General features: G+C 32.3%; 2 protein-coding genes across 4 annotated transcripts; both read right to left on the bottom strand.

Moving 5' to 3' along the window:
- Window positions 1-225: 225 nt before the first annotated feature.
- On the bottom strand, window positions 226-17,567 carry LOC111789994 (sugar transporter ERD6-like 16). Of its 3 annotated transcripts, none has more exons than XM_023670749.1 (19): window positions 17,557-17,567; window positions 6,328-6,525; window positions 5,123-5,185; window positions 4,948-5,037; window positions 4,554-4,613; window positions 4,334-4,399; window positions 4,169-4,234; window positions 3,807-3,882; window positions 3,533-3,597; window positions 3,367-3,459; window positions 2,955-3,035; window positions 2,532-2,616; window positions 2,316-2,362; window positions 2,164-2,226; window positions 1,597-1,656; window positions 1,462-1,515; window positions 1,319-1,378; window positions 1,051-1,165; window positions 226-363 (listed from the first exon to the last, which is right to left on the bottom strand). In XM_023670749.1, exons 2-19 carry the CDS (start codon window positions 6,487-6,489, stop codon window positions 236-238), a joined length of 1,434 nt encoding a protein of 477 aa, XP_023526517.1. In that variant the 5' UTR covers window positions 6,490-6,525; window positions 17,557-17,567; the 3' UTR covers window positions 226-235. The 3 variants fall into 3 exon arrangements, with proteins under 3 accessions (XP_023526517.1, XP_023526516.1, XP_023526518.1); XM_023670748.1 differs by lacking the exon at window positions 17,557-17,567 and adding an exon at window positions 6,659-6,802 and having other exon boundaries at window positions 6,328-6,515; XM_023670750.1 differs by lacking the exons at window positions 2,955-3,035; window positions 17,557-17,567 and having other exon boundaries at window positions 6,328-6,804.
- On the bottom strand, window positions 8,718-15,164 carry LOC111789993 (squamosa promoter-binding-like protein 7). Its single transcript, XM_023670747.1, has 10 exons — window positions 14,486-15,164; window positions 13,951-14,120; window positions 13,640-13,866; window positions 13,481-13,555; window positions 13,279-13,386; window positions 12,866-12,983; window positions 12,545-12,677; window positions 11,555-11,717; window positions 10,609-11,172; window positions 8,718-9,546 (listed from the first exon to the last, which is right to left on the bottom strand). Exons 1-10 carry the CDS (start codon window positions 15,019-15,021, stop codon window positions 9,217-9,219), a joined length of 2,424 nt encoding a protein of 807 aa, XP_023526515.1. The 5' UTR covers window positions 15,022-15,164; the 3' UTR covers window positions 8,718-9,216.
- Window positions 17,568-20,362: the final 2,795 nt, after the last annotated feature.

Here is a 20,362-nt window from a genome sequence, read left to right as displayed (position 1 = left end):
TTAGTTCAAAATATCTAATTAATAATATTCTCAATATTTAATAAAGTAATTATAAAAGGATTTTCCATCAAATTAAATTGAAATTTTAATAAATATGGAATTATTTTTTTAAAATTATTGAAGAAAGGCGTTAATACTTGCAGAATTGAATTGAATTCTATAAATAGAAGTATGCTAATTATAAATAAAATAAAATAAAATAAAATAAAAAACACTTTTTTGCTGTGAAAATTACTTAAATGTCCCTTTGGGAATCAATGGATGCTTGAATTTCTTCTAGGGTTTTTCCTTTGGTTTCTGGGACCAACTTGACCACGAATAGAATTGTCATCAAAGATATTAGAGAATAAATGAAAAATGTCCCTGAAATTAACCAAAAAAAAAAAGGAAAAAATAATGTTAGAAATCAGTTTTAAACCCTTTTTCTATTATAATAATAATAATAATAATAATATTATTATTATTATTGTTTTAATCCCTCATTATTAAATTTCAAAATATTATATTTTTATCCTTAAGTTTTAAATTGAATTTTTAAGTTTTCAAAATATTACATTTTTACCCTTAAATTTTCGACTTCGGTTACATAGTTTTAAGATTTTATATTTTTATTTTTAAATTTTTATTATTTTTTTTTTTTGGTATTTAGTGTTAATATCGGATTAATTAATTTAAAATAATTATGATGTAGAATATTTGCAATAATTTAAGTAGTGACAGAAAATTAGTGAAAACTAATTTAATCAATAGAAATTTAATGTAAATGATCAAAAGTGAGCGTCAGTAAAATTTGAGAGGTAAAATAGTAAAAATTTTAATAATAAAAACTAAATTCAAAATTTAGAAATAAAACTATATTCTAAATTGAAAAAATGAGCTAAGATTTTAATTATTTTATTATCGACCAACATAGATTTTTATTATTAACGACTAGATAATAATTATCAAACGTGTTTCTATGTTTTCAACTAAAAAAATAAAAATAAATTACCCTCTCTTATTTTCATAAAAATAAATAAATAAATAAAATAAAATAAAATAAAAAATTACCAGAAGAACTCCAGCTCATGAAGAAATTGAAGGTAAAAGAGACAACCCAAGCACCTAACCAGTTCACCAACACCACTATGCTCCCAGCAATTCCTTTCACATTAATTGGAAATATCTACCAATAAAATTAAATTAAATTAATAAATAATATATATATATATATATATATATATATATATATATATTTATTTATTTATTTATTTATTTATTTATTTATTGAAAATTTCTCATTTTAATACAAAAATAATGCATTTAATTCCATGATTACCTCAGACATTATCACCCAAGGAACTGCTCCCATTCCAATTGAGAAAAATGCAATGAATATCTAACCATCCAAATTATACCACAACGACGTTAATATTTAATCTCCGAGATTTAGCGATTTAGTTAGAAGGAACACAATCGTACCAACACTCCGACGACCACAAGCACGGGCACGAACTCAAGCAGCAAACCATGGCTCTAAAGTTGAAAATTAAAGTAGAAGAAGGATGATTACGTTATGAAATATTGGTTATGTAACGGAAGATTATGATCACTTGCCTTGAGAAAGAAAGACGCTCCGGCAAGGAAGCAACCAAGAGAAGTCCCAGCTGCAGATACCTTGAAATAAACCATTCATTTAGAATCTCGAGCTACCATAGTCCAAATTTACATCTCGTAATTATTAGAGACATACAGATTTCAAATCTACATCCAACGGTTATTAAAAAATCACCACAAAAAAAATCGGTGAAAATTTGAATATCTAAATATATATCTCGTGGTTATTTGAATCTCGTTAAAATAATTTTAAAACTTGGCAAAATAACCTTGTAACCTCGGGAGAAGAGGTGCCTCTTCATAAGGGGAGTTACAGTGACTAAAACCAAAAAACTGTTTATCGAAAACATAGGTCTCTGCACAATCGTAAGACCGTGTATGAACACTAATATCTACCTAATGTATGGTTCGACTTAATTTTTCGAATTTAAATACTTAACTCAAGTTTTGACTGTGGTAACTCTCAAAGAGTAAAAGTTAAAAAGGGTTAAAAATGTGAGTCTATTTTTAATATTTATTTATATAAAAATTTGAATGATAACAATGATATATAGGATGGGAAATTACCATAATAAGTGGCCTTCTTCCAGATTTATCCATTAGAATTACACCACCCACGGTAATTGGAACCTGTAAGTTTAATGGTTAACTAATTACTGAGAGTAACTTTCAGACAAAATTACCTCAACATTAGGGTTTGTCTTAAAGTTTTTAACTACCTGAATACAAGCATAAGCAATGGTTCCAATTTTGCCTGCTAATGGACCTACAATTTCACACAAAAATTGACCGTAAAAATCTCGATAACGATCTGAAACGAAAAATAAAATAAATTGAAAATTGTACGTATATTCATAATAATCGTTATCGTCATAATATTCACGATAACGATTACGAAAACGATAGTCACGTTGAGTAATTAGCGTTAAGATTACCCGCTGAGGCGAAGGTCTCACTTGCAAAGAAACCTATCCCGTTGATCCCTCCAAATTGTTGGAACACCATCAGTCCCACCCCAATCTACACCAAAAGTCAAAAGTCAATCGAAAAAATAATTTATATAGTCATTAAATTTTAAAAAATGTATAGTTCTGGACATTTTTCTATATTTTATCAACCCAATTAATTTTTTTTTTTAAAAAAAAATCAAAATAGCTGAAATCTTCCGATACTAGAGTTGTAGATGCTCGAGAATATGGATATTCATCAAATTTAGAGATGTATATGGGGCGAGCAGGGACGGGAAGCTGTCCCTGCCTCCTATTTTAATTCTCATACCCGTGCAATTTTTCATTTATAATTTAAAAATAAAAAAATATAAATATGGGATTTTATATAAATGATAAGATATTACTCACAATCAAAGGGCGAATATATCTTCTCTGAAACAAATCAACCAACTTGGTCTTGGGGAGACTTTCCATAGTTTCAATATAATTCTCGAAATAAAAATAATAATAATAATAATAAAACAAAAAAAAAAAATCAAATAACTCTGTAAATAAAAAATATATATTAAATTAGTTAGTTTATAACTATTTAATTTTTTTTAATATTACTATAATTTTCATCCAAATTTTCAACTAAATTTTAAATTTTATTTTTTAGTTTTCAATCTATAAGTTGGATTTGGATAATTCTTGTATTTCTGTATTAATATAAATTTTAAATAATTATTATAAAATTGGAAATATATAGATTAAAAAGTGGATTTTTGAAGGTAAGTAAATAAATTCAAAATAAATAAATAAAATAATAAAATAAAATTACTTGGATCTGAGCAGCTTCGGTTGAAATATCAGCATTTTTGCCCCTAAGTTTTTGCAATGCACTTAGAAACTCCTTCTCTTGCCCAACCTTAGCCTAAAACACACACACAGTAAGGCGGCGGCCACGGCGGCGGTGGCGGCGGAAGAAGAGGAGGAAGAAGACTTACAAGCCATCTAGGGGACTCCGGAACAAAAAACAGACCCACAAGAAGGGTAGTGCATGGTATAAGTCCTACATATCAAACCCAAAATTGCAATTTAGTCCTCCATCCAAATTTAAGTTTAAAAGACGGAAATGTAAATACAAAAAGTTTTGGCCCGTTTGGTAATTTTTTCGTTCTTATTTCTCATTTTTTTTATGAATAAAAAGGGAATTATATTTGTTAGCGGTGTCTGAAAAAAAAAACGAAATTGAAAAACGTTAATGAAAGTAAGTTTTACCTGAGAGAGCCAGTGTTCTCCATGTTACAATCATTCCGAGTAAGAAAGCAACTGACCCACCAGTGACAATCAATAGCTGTAAAACAAGCCAATTCAACGAAATAATGAACCATGTGAACGTTCTGTCTCGTTTTTACTAGTCAAGTTGGGTTCAGTTTGAGTTGTATTTGGTTCCATTTTTATATCTCGATCAAATTTTTTCATGTATTACTAATCGAAAACGTGAAAATTTCTTACTTTTTTAAATTAAAAATATTTTTTATAACAAATATCACATTAATAATTAATGAAAAACGAACGGATGACAACAAATGCTACCAAATGCAAATCTCGAGTAAAATTGATGAGTTCGATATTCCCACCTGATTTAGGGTTGTAAGCCTTCCACGAAGATTTTTGGGAGCTATTTCGGCTATAAATATCGGGACCTACACGTTTGGCAACGTCGTCGTCGTCAATTTAGGATTCAAATTATTTATCATTTAAATTAGGAAAATAAAATTAAAATTGAGTAATGAGAATATGACCACATAAGAGAAGACTCCAATGCCATATCCTCTGAGCACCCTTCCAATGTCCAATGACAAAGATTCCTAGTGTATGATATATCGACCATAATTCACTGAATAAGATACTAATTATCATCTTAAAAATGGATATTTCGATATTTCATTTCTGTAATTATTAAACTAAAAAAAAAAAGGGACGTTTTATAAATTCTTAAGAAAGAAATATACAGAAACGTACCTTCGAAAGGTAAATTGCTATCCATCCTATGATACAGAAATAAGCCGACATTCTCATTGCCTGTTTGTCATGAAAAAAAAAAACTAAAATTACCTATGATAATAATTTAGATCCCGTTTGATAATCTTTTTTATTTTTTATTTTAAATTTTTTTAAATAATATTAATTTGTTTATTTTATTATCCATTTTTTAATTATATCTCTAAAAATCAAACCAATTTTTTTTTTTTAAATAGCTTTTAAAAACTTTTTTTTTTTTTTTTTTTGTGAAATAAAATTAAATCAATTTTGTGTCTAAATTTTTTTATATTTAATTTTATGTCTTTTGCGAATTTAAAAAAAAATTAAATTTTATTTTAAAAAATTATTATTTTTATGTAAAATTAGGACTTACCCCTTTACGACCAATATAATCAGCAATTCTCCCACTTGTTACGGCTCCAAACATTGCTCCAATGGTAAGTATAGAACCAAACATAGAATACTGTCCATTTTAATTAATTAAATTTATTCAAACTTACTAATAATATTATTTAATTTCATTAATTATAACAACAAAAATAACCAACCTCAGATAGAGACAAATTTAGATCTTCCCTTATTGCTGCTTGAGCTGGCGCTGAATATCCCACCTGGCACCCATAATTATTTCATTTTCAAATTATATTATAAAGCTTATATAAATAATTATAATTTCAATCCTTTTTTAATATGGGCCCAAATGGCCTGTTGGGCCGATAACTGGGCCTGCGGCCTTTTTCATGGTTTCTACCTCCGGCCCACTCAAAATATACTTAAATATCTTAATTTTCATTTTCATAATTGATACTTAAATTTTAAAAATTGTTATCTACGTCTGTTCGGAATAGTTTTCACACGCTTATAAAAAGAATACGTCGTTCCCCTCTCCCACTGAAGTAGGATCTCACAATCCACCCCTTTTGGAGCCTAACGTCCTTGTTGGCACAGTGCCTCAACCTCTTCGCTAGCACATCGCCTTGATGTTTGGCTCTGATACTATTTGGAACAACTCAAGCTCAAGCTCACCGTTAGCCAATATTGTTCTATTTTGGTTTGTCTTCTTGTCCCTCAGGGTTTTTAAAACGTGTCTGGTAGATAGAGATTTTCATTCTCTTATAAAAAAAATGTTTTGTTCCCCCTCTCCAACTGTGGTGAGATCTCACAATCCACCCCCTTCGGAGCCCAGCATCCTTGCTGACACACCACCTCGAGGCTCAGCCTCCTCGCTAGCACATCGCCCTTATGTCTGGCTCTGATACTATTTGGAACAACTCAAGCCCAAGCCCACCGTTAGCCGATATTGTTCTATTTGGGCTTTGCCTTCTGGGTTGTCCCTCAAGGTTTTTAAAACGTGTTTGGTACATAGAGATTTTCATACCTTTATAAAAAAATGTTTCGTTCCCCTCTCCAATCGAGGTGAGATCTCACAATCCACCCCCTTCGGAGCCCAACGTCTTTGCTGGCACACCACCTCATGTTCACCCCCCTTCGAGACTCAGCCTCCTCACTAGCATATCGCTCTAATGTCTGATTTTGATACTATTTGGAATAGCCCAAATCCACTGCTAGCAGATATTGTCCTATTTGGGCTTTGACTTCTCGATTGTCTCTCAGGGTTCTTAAAATATGTCTGCTACACAAAGATTTCTACACCTTTATAAAAAACTGTTTCGTTCCTCTCTACAACCGATGCAGAATCTCACAAAACCGAAACACGAAAGCGAAAGAAGAGGAAGGACGAGGCAAGACTTACACATGATCCGAATTGAAACGAGCCACAAACAGCAACGAAGGTACTAAGATAAACCATTTGAAGGCTTCCATTTTGTTGTTGTTCTTCCTGTGTTGGCATCAATGGGCTCTGCAAATCCCCATGATCGCCATTTTCAAGCTCCTTCCACTCCTCAATCGCCATTGATGACTCTCTTTCTCTATCTCAAGCTTTCAATTGCTATGCTTTTAAATTAAACGTGTAGAATGGGAATTTCATAGCCGCCACTTGTTTCTGGTCCTTGTTTGCAAGCAAATGATTAAACAAACAAATTGAATGAGCTATTTCAAGTGGGCATTGCTTTTAAACTTACAATTATGAAAACTAGCATGTGAAACTTGGCTGTCTCTTCACGTCCCATGGGATCACGAGACAAACAAACAAACAAAGATCTCCGAGCTAAACTAATTTTAAAAATTTTCGTTAGAATATTACATAAAATTTGGATTTGGAACGAAAACTGAGCGGTAAAATATCGTCACACTGTCTAGCTCATCTTCACACTCATTTCACGTCTCAGTCTTTATATAAAAAATTCTAATAAAGAAGAGTAATATTGTAATTTTTTTTTAAAATATATTTTTAAAATTTAAAATAAAAAATTTCTAATTTATATTTCCCTCATCTCTAAATTATTTTATCAACCCAATAGTAATTTTTAATTTTACGAACAAGGATAATATTGTAATTTTATATAAAAAAAAAATTTGCAATTTATCAAATAATATGTCGGGGCAAGTTTATTATCAACCAATTTAAATATTCACAGCTCATCAATAATGAATGAGAGAGAAAACGACATTACAAAGATTCAAACGGGTCTACCCCTACTCTAATATCATGTTAAATCACCACCAAACTCAAAATTCTCAGCTAATAGGTTAGGACCATAAATAATTTAAAGAACAAAATTGAATCTTTTCAAAATTATCGGTTGTACCTTCTTCAATATTTTCTTTAATGACGGTTAGATATAAGTTCAAAATCTATCGACTCGNACCAAACTCAAAATTCTCAGCTAATAGGTTAGGACCATAAATAATTTAAAGAACAAAATTGAATCTTTTCAAAATTATCGGTTGTACCTTCTTCAATATTTTCTTTAATGACGGTTAGATATAAGTTCAAAATCTATCGACTCGAGTTCGATTAAAATAGAATTAAATTAATTAAGATTGAGATGTCAACCCGGGGCAGCCTAATCTACAATTTGCTGAATAATCTTTTCTTAATATTGTTTTTTTTGTGCCCACTTGTATTTATTTATTTTATTTTCATTTAATTTAAACTAAGAACATTTCTTAATCATTATTTTATTTATTCTTTTTTATAATTTTGGTAATTTATTCAAGTATTTGGAGATGAAATCATTAAAAATTGTTATTTTTATTTTTTGAAATTATAAGAATAATAAATGTGTTCTTACTAAAATTTATAATCTCTTATTAATATATAAATATCTTAATTTAAATAGTTATTTTTCTGTTAGTCCCTAGATTTTTAGATTTACAATTTTACCCTAAACCAATAAAAATATCGTTCATTAAAACACGGCTCTTAATTAATAGTAAGAATATTTTAAAACTTTTTTAAAAATAAAACTTTTTAAAATTGAAGGTATTTTTTTAAATATTTTTAAGTAGAGTTAAAACTTTTGAAAATTTATAAGTATTTTTTTAGATAAAATAAAAAGAAATTAGAAGTAGTTTTATTAATAGAGATCTTATATTTGAGAGATTATTATGTTATTAACGTGTGTAAACACGAAGAAATTAGCTAAAATTGGAAAATGAAAATAATGGTGACAAAAAAAATTAGGCGAATGTTGCAATTTGTTTCTGATATGAATTAGGATTAGTAGGATCCGAGTCAGATTGATATATAATTGCAAAATCATCCAACTTCATCATTTGCCTAGTTGTCTTTCTTTTCCTATGTTTTATGGTCCAAAACACACCTAATTATTCACTCACTTTAATCATTCAAATCCGATCTCTTTTTGGTTTTGACCCTTTTTTTAAAATAATCATTCAAATTCGATCTCTTTTTGGTTTTGACCCTTTTCTTAAAATTCAATGCTCTCGATGTCGATATTTCTACCTGTATTCTCATCGATCCCATCTTCAAATAGATCATTCAGTCCATCACATGTCCATCATAACACAAGTGTTTAGAACCTATGCGTGAAAGAACAGAGAGAACCACCCTACCCGTGTACAAACATCATTTCCATAAATTGTACCATTACCCTAATAGGTTGAGGCCCGGGCCGGAGCATAGCTCAATGGTCATTGGCATGTACTCCTTTCGAAGTTGGAGGTTTAAATCTTCCGACCCTAAAGTAGTTGTACTAAAAAAAATGGAGTTTAATGGAAATACAAGTAGAAATATGACTTTGAAAGCATTGAAAACTCAGTAGTCTAGGCTGTGATGAATGAGAAATTCATTGTTAGCCGTGAAACCTGGAAATTATTACAATACAGAGATCCAGCATCTGCTTGAACTTACTTCAGGTGAGATACAAATGTACAAAAGTTAGGAATCCCGCATCCAATGCAACCAAAAACAGAATACGAACTCCATGTCGTTACCGGGAAAAAATTCACATCTGTCGACCAGACGTAGAACAGTAAATATCAGTATCAAACAATAGAATGATCCAGAGGCTTTTGCTCTAAACACACCAAAACTATGTAGGTAAGTAACCTGTTGGTTTGGCAGTGAGACCAAGTTTTGGTCGAGGCGTCCATTTCGCATTCGCTGGAGAAAGGGGACGCCACAGGTGGGCGGGCGGGCAGTTCTTGAACTAATTTTCAGCAGAACAAAAGAATGGATCAGAAGAGTTATGTTCAAGTTCAGATCCTTCTTGTTCTACAACTTATCGATCAAGCACCGACGGATCGAAACAGCAAAGTCGCCAACCTTGTGAGAATGAACTAAAGCTGCACATATTCCAAAACAAACAGCAACGAAGGTAACTGCAAACAATGTTGTCTGACGCCTAAAATGAGCCCCGGAGAATAGAAGACCACATGACTTTCTTGAATGTTCTTGCTTTCGGCTTTCTTCTTTCACTGTAAAGGCTTGAACAGTTATTTTCTCGCCGAGATTTTTGTTTAAAAGGGGTACTGTTTCCACACTACCAATGGAAGTTGAACCTGCCACTGATCGAAAATGGCCATTTTCTCTCGACACCATTTTCTGCAGGACAAACAAACAGAAGAAATATGACCGAAATATCCCTGTAAAAGATCCAGGATGAATATAATCAACCAGCACCACCTTGGAAAAAAATATATTTTACAGGTCGAGTTTGAAGCTCGCAATAGGATTCCATTACTGTCCTAGGAGGTATCTGATCGCTCAAATTTTCCGGGGCGATTTAACGTGGTAAAGACCATTATTAAATTGTCACAGGCAATTTTTTCCCAAGAAAGAAGAGTCTAAAAGAATGCAAAACTGGTGTCAAAATACCTAAACTACTCGATCCTCGAAAAACTCAAATGAGCAAAAGACCTAAGAAAATAAAATTTGGGGTGAGGAATAACATCCATAGCCAAATCACCCCTCCCTGCAATAGGGCCTAAATTAATAGTTCCAAGCCCTTAATCCAGGTTGGAATATATTCATAGATCTGGGAATCTCTCTCACAAAATCATGTGCAGAGAGAACTCCACTTTTGGGGTTTACTCCCTCCCTGTAGGTAGAAAGGAATTTGACAAGACCACTATGGTCTGTATGATATCTGTAATGATTGTCGGTGCCTTCGCTGTGACTTCGACGTGGGCCAGTAAAAAATCCTGCAGAGGCAACATAACCAAAAGCAGGAGGAACTACTAATAAACTAATCGGTTGTCTCTCTAAATTGAATCAAGATCACAGCACTTGAAAGGTGCATCTCGATGGACCACTTTACAATAGAGATATACAGGATTTCACATCCTTCCATCAAACTATTCAAAGACATTCCTCGATCCTTCAAAATAATAGGCTTCTCTAGAGGTTAGATAACAGTAGGCAATTTTTTATAATGTCTTCAGTATTTATAATTTTTTTTTTTTTTTTTTTCAAATGCCAATTGGAGGAATCTTAACACACCCTTGGTTAGCTGTTGGTTTCCTCTTTTTGTACTTGGTTCTTTGCTTAGTATAAAAGTTCGCCATTACTCAATTCAAAAAATAAATTATAAATCTGAAAAAATCAAATAAGAACGGAAAACAAATTCAATATTAAAAACCCTACAGAAAACATTGAAACTCTTACCAGTACAATCCCGGGAACAACAGAAACCAATTTGTTCTCGGAGCAGCTTTGAGAAACACGGTCCCCTTTAGACTTGGGATGTCCTAAGTGTAGCACTGAATTCCCAGTTTTATGAAGATTCAGTTGAAGAACATCTCTTGCAGAATCCAAATACTTCTCAAAAAACCTTAAATCGGGATAAATGAAGCCGTTAACCGCCCCATTTGATTCTACATTTTCCATCACAATCTTAAGATGTTCTAAGACTCTCCCTAAAATGACAGTTGAGTCATTGCGTATCAAAAATTTCAACAACCGAGTGAATCTTTGAATTTGTGACGAATTCATAATATGCTGCACATGCTCTGACGAAGGCTTTTTAAGCAACCAAGATATGTCCATCATGAGTTCTGAATGTACTTTTTGTCTCAATGAAAAATGTTCACAAGATTCATGTGAAGAACCAGTAGCTTCGACAAGCAGAGACATATCAAGCCGCTCCTGTATAGTCTTCATTTCAGAGCAAGTTTCACTATCCCCAATGAGAATAGGAATAAAATTTGACAAGCCTGAATGATTCTCCACCTACACGGTATTTACAAAAAACTATGAGAGGAAGATAAAAAATAAACATATTGGAAGACAGGATACAACCAATATTTCCATTTCTTAGTCTATTACCATGTCAAGAAGTCTAAATTTAATTTGGTTCAAATAACTTGATGAAGTTTCTGTTTCCTTTTTCCTTTCTTCGTCTTTTTCTTTTTCATGCACACCCAAAAGAGACAAACTTTTAGGCAGTGTTGAGATGTTAAAATTGTTCACAAAACACTTATCTCATGACAATACATTCAGATAATTGTTTTTAAAACTTATTTTCATCTTACTTTATTTATGCTTGGGGAGGGTAGCAGGGGCAGGTGAGACTAATTAATCAAAGAACATGGGATGGAAAATATAAACTTGCCTCAACAAATGCAGGGCCAAAAAGATCATGGTCTGTGTGGGGTATATATATCTTGAACAACTGGTGGTCGCTCCACTTAGCATCATCACCTTCTTTTTGACAATGGGAAAGAACGAAAGAATGATCGTGCGAAAGATACTTTCCAGCAAAAGATACAAGAGACCTGCGAACATAGATAACTTTCTTCAGCATGAATAGTAAATTTTATTCTGCAAGGACCCTTTTCTTCAGCATAGATACAGTGGACCTCAGAAACTCCACAGTATACAGAATATATAACTTCTTCCAGGCATATGTACAAGCATGCAATTTCTCACTTCCAATATCCATTTGGCCTTTCATTAACTGGCTTAGCACAAAACCTAGTACATTTAAGGTTAATATGATTATATCCATTGGTTTAGAAAGGCAAAAAATACAGTACGCCAGAAAATTCATTGCTTCAAAAGAACGAAGCTATCTCCCAGCACTAGGAAAAAAGATTAAAAAGTATCTTCTCAGACAATACAAACGTCCGGACCTCACTCCAACTGATACTTTAGGACTGGGAGACTTTGAAGAGTTTTTTCTTTAAAGTTTACCAAAAGATTCATTTGGATGCCAAATCCATGGACCTTGAACCAAAGAGGCTGTCCCGTCCCTTGAGGCAACCAAACTTTTATTAAAATTTCAGTAAGCAACATCATTAAGAAGAAAAATATAAACCTTCAGATTTCTTTAATAGAAACAAAACTTTAAAAATTGATAAAAGAATATAGAAGTTAATATGTGAAGCATGCGTGATCTCGATTTATGGATATATCAGTACAAATGCAAGAGAGTTGCATACAAGAATATCGAAGGGTAAATTTATAAGTGAGTTGGTAGCTAAATCCTCTTTCCCCTTGCTGAAAACCAAATGATAATAATATAGATATGTCTGGAAAAACCTGTAGAGGTATTTTTTTGGGGCTCAAATGAATATGGAGTATAATTCTATTATTGTAATACCTAAATTTTGGTTGCCGCAAATGACTTCCACAAGCAACAAACTCCATGGGTTTTCCAGCCTCAAAGCATGTAGGATGTATGTAGTGAAGTCTTGGAGCTTGCATATCCCTCTCAATTTTCATTACACTTTTGCCTGTACAAAATAACAGGAAAAAAAAAATCCTCAAGAAAATATTAATGAACAAATAAAACCTGCAAGAAAAGTCAACAATCGACATGTTAAAAAAAAAAAAAAGTTTCAACAACAGAATCGCAGAATGTATCATGAAATATGCTCATATTCACGATGAATTAGAAAAAAATGCTAAATTGTTGACACACCTTCTACAGGGCGAAAAATCATGTTGTTCAAATAAACAAGCATGTTGCCCCTCCCCCAAAGAGGTCTTCCACGTGCAACTACAAAATTGTGCACGTGTGTCGTGGGATCTTCAAGTAACTGCCAGTAGTTTGAGAAATTAATTAGTTTAAGAAAATTCAGGGACTAACTTTCAGATAATTGTTTGAAAGGAAACATGAAACCATGAGGACAAGGATTCCAGTTAAAGACAACCTAATTATGACTAGGGGCAGACATGCAGAAGCTGTAACAGGATATTATTAATTAGCTGTCCTAAGAGAGTAAAAGGCCTGACCTTAAACTGATAATTACAGTCAAAAGTATATAGGAAAGTAAACATGCTACCAAATTGTAACAACCAACGTTATATTTGAAAAAATCAACTCAAAATCACCTTTATCCACATAAACTTCGGCATTGCAACAAATGCAGTCAAAATTATGCAACCAGGCCGAATATATCCCTCCAACTCAACAGGCATATTAGCCAACCATTCAAATATCTGCAATGGATTCGATGTCAAATTAACCAAATTCTAATATCTTATGCTGAAAAAACTATTCTCATTAAGTACTAAACTGTAAAGATGAAAATACTTGGAGCCGAAGTCTTCTAGGGAACTCGGCAGGATTCCAATCATAAAGCTTGAATGATATTCGGCCAGTTGGACACTGTAACAAAAAGACTTGGAATCATCATATGTCCTCGTGCGAACAGAAAATAGAAAACAGCTGGAATATCTTTAAAGCATTCACCATTGATGAATATGTGCTTTTGTTGTCGCAGTAGGATGAAGTAAGAGATTTAGAATTATCTTTTCCTCCATCCACTTGAGCTTCACCCATTGCCAATAAAGTTAACCTGCCATCCATATTATTCTGCAGGTCAGGAGCTGAACAGATAGTGGAGGTTACCAGCCCATGTTCAGGCTCCAAATGCACAACTTCCTTCTGATCAGTTTGGTTATTGAAAAGAATGTTATCTGTAAGAATACATGCCAGTGAGAGAAATCCAATGGTACAGCAATCGTAACATTGCTGCTGGTGCAGCTGTTTTAGATTATTACCTTTACCTACATCACCATCACAAGAAACATCTTCCAGAGGCACGCCTGATCGATCACTTTCCATAGAAGCTGCAGAATCAACAGGCTTCCTACGTCGTCGATTGTTGTGGCGCTCTAATTTTCTTCGACAACTCCGTTTGCCTTCATCAAAATCAGATAAAACATGAAACCTGCCAAGCAATTGGAAGTAACCAAGAAGCATTAGGAAAGAAATTTTTCATTCATTGTTTTGGGTCTCCAAAAGACTTATATTTCGACATAACATGTGATGCCCAGAAAGGGGGGAAAAAGGCAACCACGCACTCGGCATCATATAGGATCGGCACTCCCATGATTGAGGAAACAATTTAAAGGGCATACAATGCCATCGAAGTAACAGGGTTAGAATGTGCACTTTACACAATCTAGTAGCATCGGCACTTGAACAAGATGCAAAATCAGCAAGAATTGATAGGTAAGCACCGAAAGAAAACAGAATTAACTTGAAAATGAACGAAAAAACCAGCAAATATCGAAACACACGAACTCAACTTACTTGCCACACTGCTGGCAATATCTTTTAGTCTCTCCATCGAGCACAACAGTAGCAGCGTTAGCGCAACGAAGACAAACCCTATGCCTTCTATGATAACCTTTAAGCTCGCTAATATCGACCTCACACCCCGGTACTTGGCACCGAACAGTTCCAGCCGTAGCACGCGCCGTCCTAGCCCGCTTCTTACCAGGCGTGGCAGCTGCTTCCTCCTCAAGCATCGCGTCAATCTCAGGACAAGCACAAGGAACCCGCCCGGCCAAGAAATTCGAGCAGGTCAACCTCGGGTCGCGCTTCCGAATTCGGTCCGAATTGGAAGGGGGGGAAGTCTGGGATTGAATCTCGAGGTAATGAGAGGAAGCCGAGGGCAGATTGTCCTGTTCCAAAGAGAAGGAAAACTGATCATCCGCAGCGAGGTCGAGGAGATCCCCCAAGTCCCAGAGTGGGGTGGAGGAGTCGTCGGGCATGGGGAGTTGGAGGTCCATTCCGGCGCCGTCGTGCAAGGGCTGCGGCAACAGCGAAGGAGGAGAATTATCCATTGAAGAGGAAGTACGTGCCCTAGAAAATGGAAGACGGGGGAAGACGGTGGTTGGGAATGGCGTTGGAAAAGGTGGCGGAAAAGGGACGGCAGCTCCGCAGGTCAAGCTGGAGGGTGAGATGTCTCTCTGTTACTCTCCCGGTGGGCCCCACTCTTAGAGAGAGAAAGTTTTAGAATTTTATTTAATTTTGTTTAATTTTATAATGGAAATGGAAAAATTATTCTCCGTCCACGCGCTATTACGACTCGTAAGATTTTTTTTTTTTTTTAATTACAAATTTAGTTTATCAAATCACTTTTAAATATTTAATTCATAATTTTTTTAATAGCTTTCTCAACTTTTTTATAATATAATGTAATTTGTTTGAAAAATAAAACAAACTTAAAAGAAAAAAAAAATAAAGCGCGTGGGGAAGCGAGAGTGGGCTTTAGATTTGAGGTACAATACACAAATTAAAATTAATTATTTTTCTCCCATTAAATGGGTCTTCCTCTCTCTCTAATATCCACAGCGCTGATTGCAGAACCGCGATTAATTATTAAAGATAAAAATAAATAAAGTTAAAAAGGTGAAAAGTGAAAAGTGAAAAGTGAGATTTACGTATTAATATAAAAGTTTTTTTTTTACTAATTTAATTCATTTTAACTTTTTATTTCCGTTTTTTTTTTTTAATATTTATCAAATTTCGCCATTTTAAACTTTTATCCGAATTAAAAATTAAGATTTTTTTTTTTGTCTATAAATTTTGAATATTACATATTTACCCCTACATTTGAATATTTTTGTTAATGAAACACTTAAAATACAATAAATATAAAAAGGGACAATATTAGTTACAAGGTGGGTCAACAAACCATTTCATAAATAAAATAAAATAAAATAAAATAAATATTGGGATATAACTATGACAAAGACTTTAGATTTGTATTAATTAATAATGTGATGAATTTGTCGCTAATTTAATTTATTAATTTTTGAGTAATTAATTAGCGTGACTAATTAAGCTTGATGTAATAGTATATATTAAAATAATTAAATGACCTTGGTGCATAATAAAATATTAATGAAAATTAATGAGGAAAGTCTATGATTAGGGTGAAGATCCTTATCCAAAGTGTATTAATTTTTTATTTCTTTTGAAAAAATTTTGCGATCAACCCCAATAACCTAATCCAAAATTATTGGAGCTAACTGATCGTTAATGTAGATACACCAATTTGAACATTACTCAACTGGTTAAGAAGTATGAACCGTTGACTAAAATGTCAGATGTTCGAACGTTCTCATTCTAAATATTGTGTTGAATTTAGATATAGATAGAGAGACCAAAATCGAGAGAAACACAACGACAAATTAAACAAGTAGATGTTTGAAGCAGAATAGATGGTTTTAACTTGTCTATGGTTAGTGCACTGACCCTCGTTGCTTAAGGGGTGGACCATTCTTGAACTCCTTCAGCTTGGATCGATACTGTGAAATTCGAAGGATCGCAGTCAAATGAGGGATGAATGCAGTATGTTGTATGTCAAAAATTACTAAAGAGAAGAAGGAGGAGCGTCAGACTTATAGTTGCCCCTCGTCCCATGACAAAGTGCATAGATCATTCTTCGTCAGACGAAATCAATTCGACCCGTTGCTAGGCAGCCTTACCTTTCTCCTTATCCTCAAAGTTCGTTGGAGCATCTTTCGCCTTCATCTTCAGTTCAATATGCCTGACCATATCTAACACAACCTCAAACCAAACACGATTTAAGGTTTTTGTCAAGGACAAAGCATGTCGTCGAGGTGTTTAAAACCAAAATATGTTACAAAATTCGATTAATGGAAAAATCATAAAACCCAACCCTAAAAAACACTAAAATTGAGCAAATAAAAACCATATAATATAATTAATGAATCATTTTATGGAAGGTTTACAAAGAATATAGTACTCGAATAAATCCAAATATAATAGGTTAATTGAGAACGACAATTATGTTGTACTACGCCACACATTATCTTTACTCGTGGGTAACATTTTATGCTTCGATTACAAGCCAGCCAATGTGGTGGGCCCCACTTCTTTTTTTTTTATAAGGCCCACAAATCATTTCATGTTGACACGATATTGTAATTTAAATAATAGACCCAAATTTTATTAAAAAATAATTAAATTGAGATTTTATTAATGTTATCTAATTGGGTATACTAGTTAATTAAATTTTATTTTTATGTAATATTTTAAACCCGACTAAGATATAATTTTTTTTAAAATAAAGTCATATACCATTTTTGTATTTAAGGTAATTTAATTATAGGATGAAATATTTATTTATTGTGATAGAGATTTCATGAAATATTCAAAAGTATTGGAAAATGTTGCAAGTATGACGACATGTTCCTTTATTTATTTATTTATTTATTTTTAATTTTCTTATGAGTGCTAACAAAGAAAAGAAAAAAAAAATAGCCTTTTCATAATTATATTAAAAACATTATTTTATTATTTTCATCACTTAAAACATCCATTTTTTTAAAATAAGAATTATTCCAAACAAATATTTCAATTACCATGAATTAAAAAATATATAATTAATTTTCAGTTTAATAACTATAATAAAAATATTAGAAGGGTTCGTGAGTTTAGGTGGATCGAGTTGAAATGTTTTTTAGACCATACCTAATTATTCAGATTAAACAATGAAACCAATTAAACCCAGTCATAATTTCGTTGTTTTTATTCAAAATTTTATTTTTAATAAAAATAAAAATTTAATGGATAAAATATTTATTTATTTATTTATTTTAAGCATTTAATTAAAATTTACGCCACAATTTAAATATATAATCTTAAAAATTACATTTAAAATAGTTATAAAAAAACATATTTTTAAGAGTTGTGAAGAATAAATAATAACAAATTATATAATTAAATAAATATAGGTATATATAATGGTATGGTAAGAAAAAAAAATTAATTTTTAACATTAACAATAAATTCAAATTTGTTCGACTCAACTCAATCTAGTTTTAGAGAAATTTATCGAGTTTTTGTTTATTTGAACTCAATTCAATCTAAATAAATTTGAAATTTGATGGTCAGGTTGATCGAAGTTTTGGCATCAAATTTTTTTAACACGAAGCTTTAAAATCGTAATTTTTACGTTATTTATAATATTATTTTATGCTAATGCACCGATTTATTGCTTGTTTGACCATTCCTACCCTCAAAAGGGAAAATCCAATAAATATATGTGTATATTAATTTATTTATTAATGCAGACGGATCCAAATAATATATTTTGGGGTCAAATTTAAATAATATAGAGCAAGTTCAATAAATTATTTTATTAAAAAAATAATTAAAATATTTTGTAATATTCCTGGTGATACTTTCTATATGATAATATAATTTATTGATTAAAATATTATCTCATCAATAAAAAGTTAAATAATCAAATATCCATTTTATTTAATTAAAAAAATACTACTTATCAACTATAAATAATTACAAATTTAGTACAACTTTGATAAAACATTAATAATAAATAATTATTTAAATATAAAAACATTAAAATATTGAAATTAGATTTTTTAGTTAATTCGTCCCAATCATAACGTCTTAATTGTTACTCAACTGATATCTAATTAGAAAATTATAATTTTTTATCAAATAAATTAGAGACTCATTTAACACACAATTAAATATATTTTTAAAATCAATGAATATAAATAAACAATTAAAAATTTAGAATTATTATTTTAAAAAATAGATATATATTTGAACAGAATAAAAATGAATTAATCATTTCATGATTTAAAAAAATTATTGGTCTCGATTAACTCTGGGAGCTTAAGCGTCAATTATTTATATATATATATATATATATATATATATATATATATATATATATATATATATATATANTATATATATATATATATATATAGATATATATTTGTTTAGAAATTTATAATTTTCAAAATTTAAAAATAAATAATTGGATTAAAAATTTATTCTTGAAGTACGCTCGATATTATAGCTCAGTAACATTAGTAAACTGATTATATTATAATTGGATTACAGATTTCGTATATGCGTTATAAAAATAAATAAGTACAGATAAACTATGACACCTTAGTAAGAGAGGAGCAGGTGAATGTACTGAGACATGGTCTAATGAGAGAGATTATAAGGATAGGATAGCTAAGAAATACTTAAAATAATGAAAAGTCGTTACCTATACCAACAAGGTGCACATTTCTCGTTGGTGGCTCGATCATAGGAAATTAATGATTAAGAGTGCTTTACTTTGAGCAATTCTATGTCGGATAATCTCCGATAGGATGCATATGAGTGAAGACAGAGTATACTGGAATGACTCACGTTGGTTTGTATGGATAGTTTTCACTATTAAGAAGCGAATAATAGGTAACGTGACCATCTAGCAAGAGATGCAAGGGAATGTGGAGATTATTAGGTGCTGAATCCGATTCTAAATTTCGGTCACAACTTTTGATCATCAGGAGTGTCGAGATCAAAGTTGCCATGTCACAGGGGATGTAAGGGAATGCCGAGATGCAGGTGACGAATCCAGATTCTAAATCTCGTGCATAACTTTCGATCATTAGGTGTCGAGATCAAAGTCGCCATGTCGTAGGGAATACAAGGGAATGTCGAGATCATTAGGTGCCGAATCTAGATTCTAAATTTCGGTCACAACTTTCGATCATCAGGTGTCGAGATAAAAGTTGCCATGTCGCAGGGGATGTAAGGGAATGTCGAGATGCAGGTGTTGAATCTGGATTCTAAATCTCGTGCACAACTTCTGATCATCGGGTGTCGAGGTCAAAGTCACCATGTCGCAGGGGATACAAGGAAATGTCGAGATCATCAGGTGTCGAATCTAGATTTCAAATTTCGATCACAACTTTCGATCACCAGGTGTCGAGATCAAAGTTGCCATGTCGCAGGGGATGTAAGGGAATGCCGAGATGCAGGTTCCAAACCCAAATTCTAAATTTCGTGCACAATTTCCGATCATCAAGTGTCGAGATCAAAGTTGCCATGTCACAGGAGATGTAAGGGAACGTCGATATGCAGGTGCCGAATCCAGATTCTAAATTTCGTGCACAACTTTCGATCATCAGGTTTCGAGATCAAAGTTGCCATGTCGCAGGGGATGTAAGGGAACGTCGAGATGCAGGTACCGAATCCAGATTCTAAATTTCGTGCACAATTTCCGATCATCAGGTGTCGAGATCATGTCGCAGGGGATGCAAGAGAATGTCGAGATGATTAGGAACCGGGTCCGAATTCCAAATTTCGGGCACAACTTGTAATTTTGATAAACTGACGGGT

Source organism: Cucurbita pepo, chromosome LG03 (assembly GCF_002806865.2).
Source record: "Cucurbita pepo subsp. pepo cultivar mu-cu-16 chromosome LG03, ASM280686v2, whole genome shotgun sequence".
NCBI classification, from domain to species: domain Eukaryota; kingdom Viridiplantae; phylum Streptophyta; class Magnoliopsida; order Cucurbitales; family Cucurbitaceae; genus Cucurbita; species Cucurbita pepo.
Note: the sequence above shows the minus strand (reverse complement) of the source record. Positions and strands in the feature narration are given on the sequence as shown.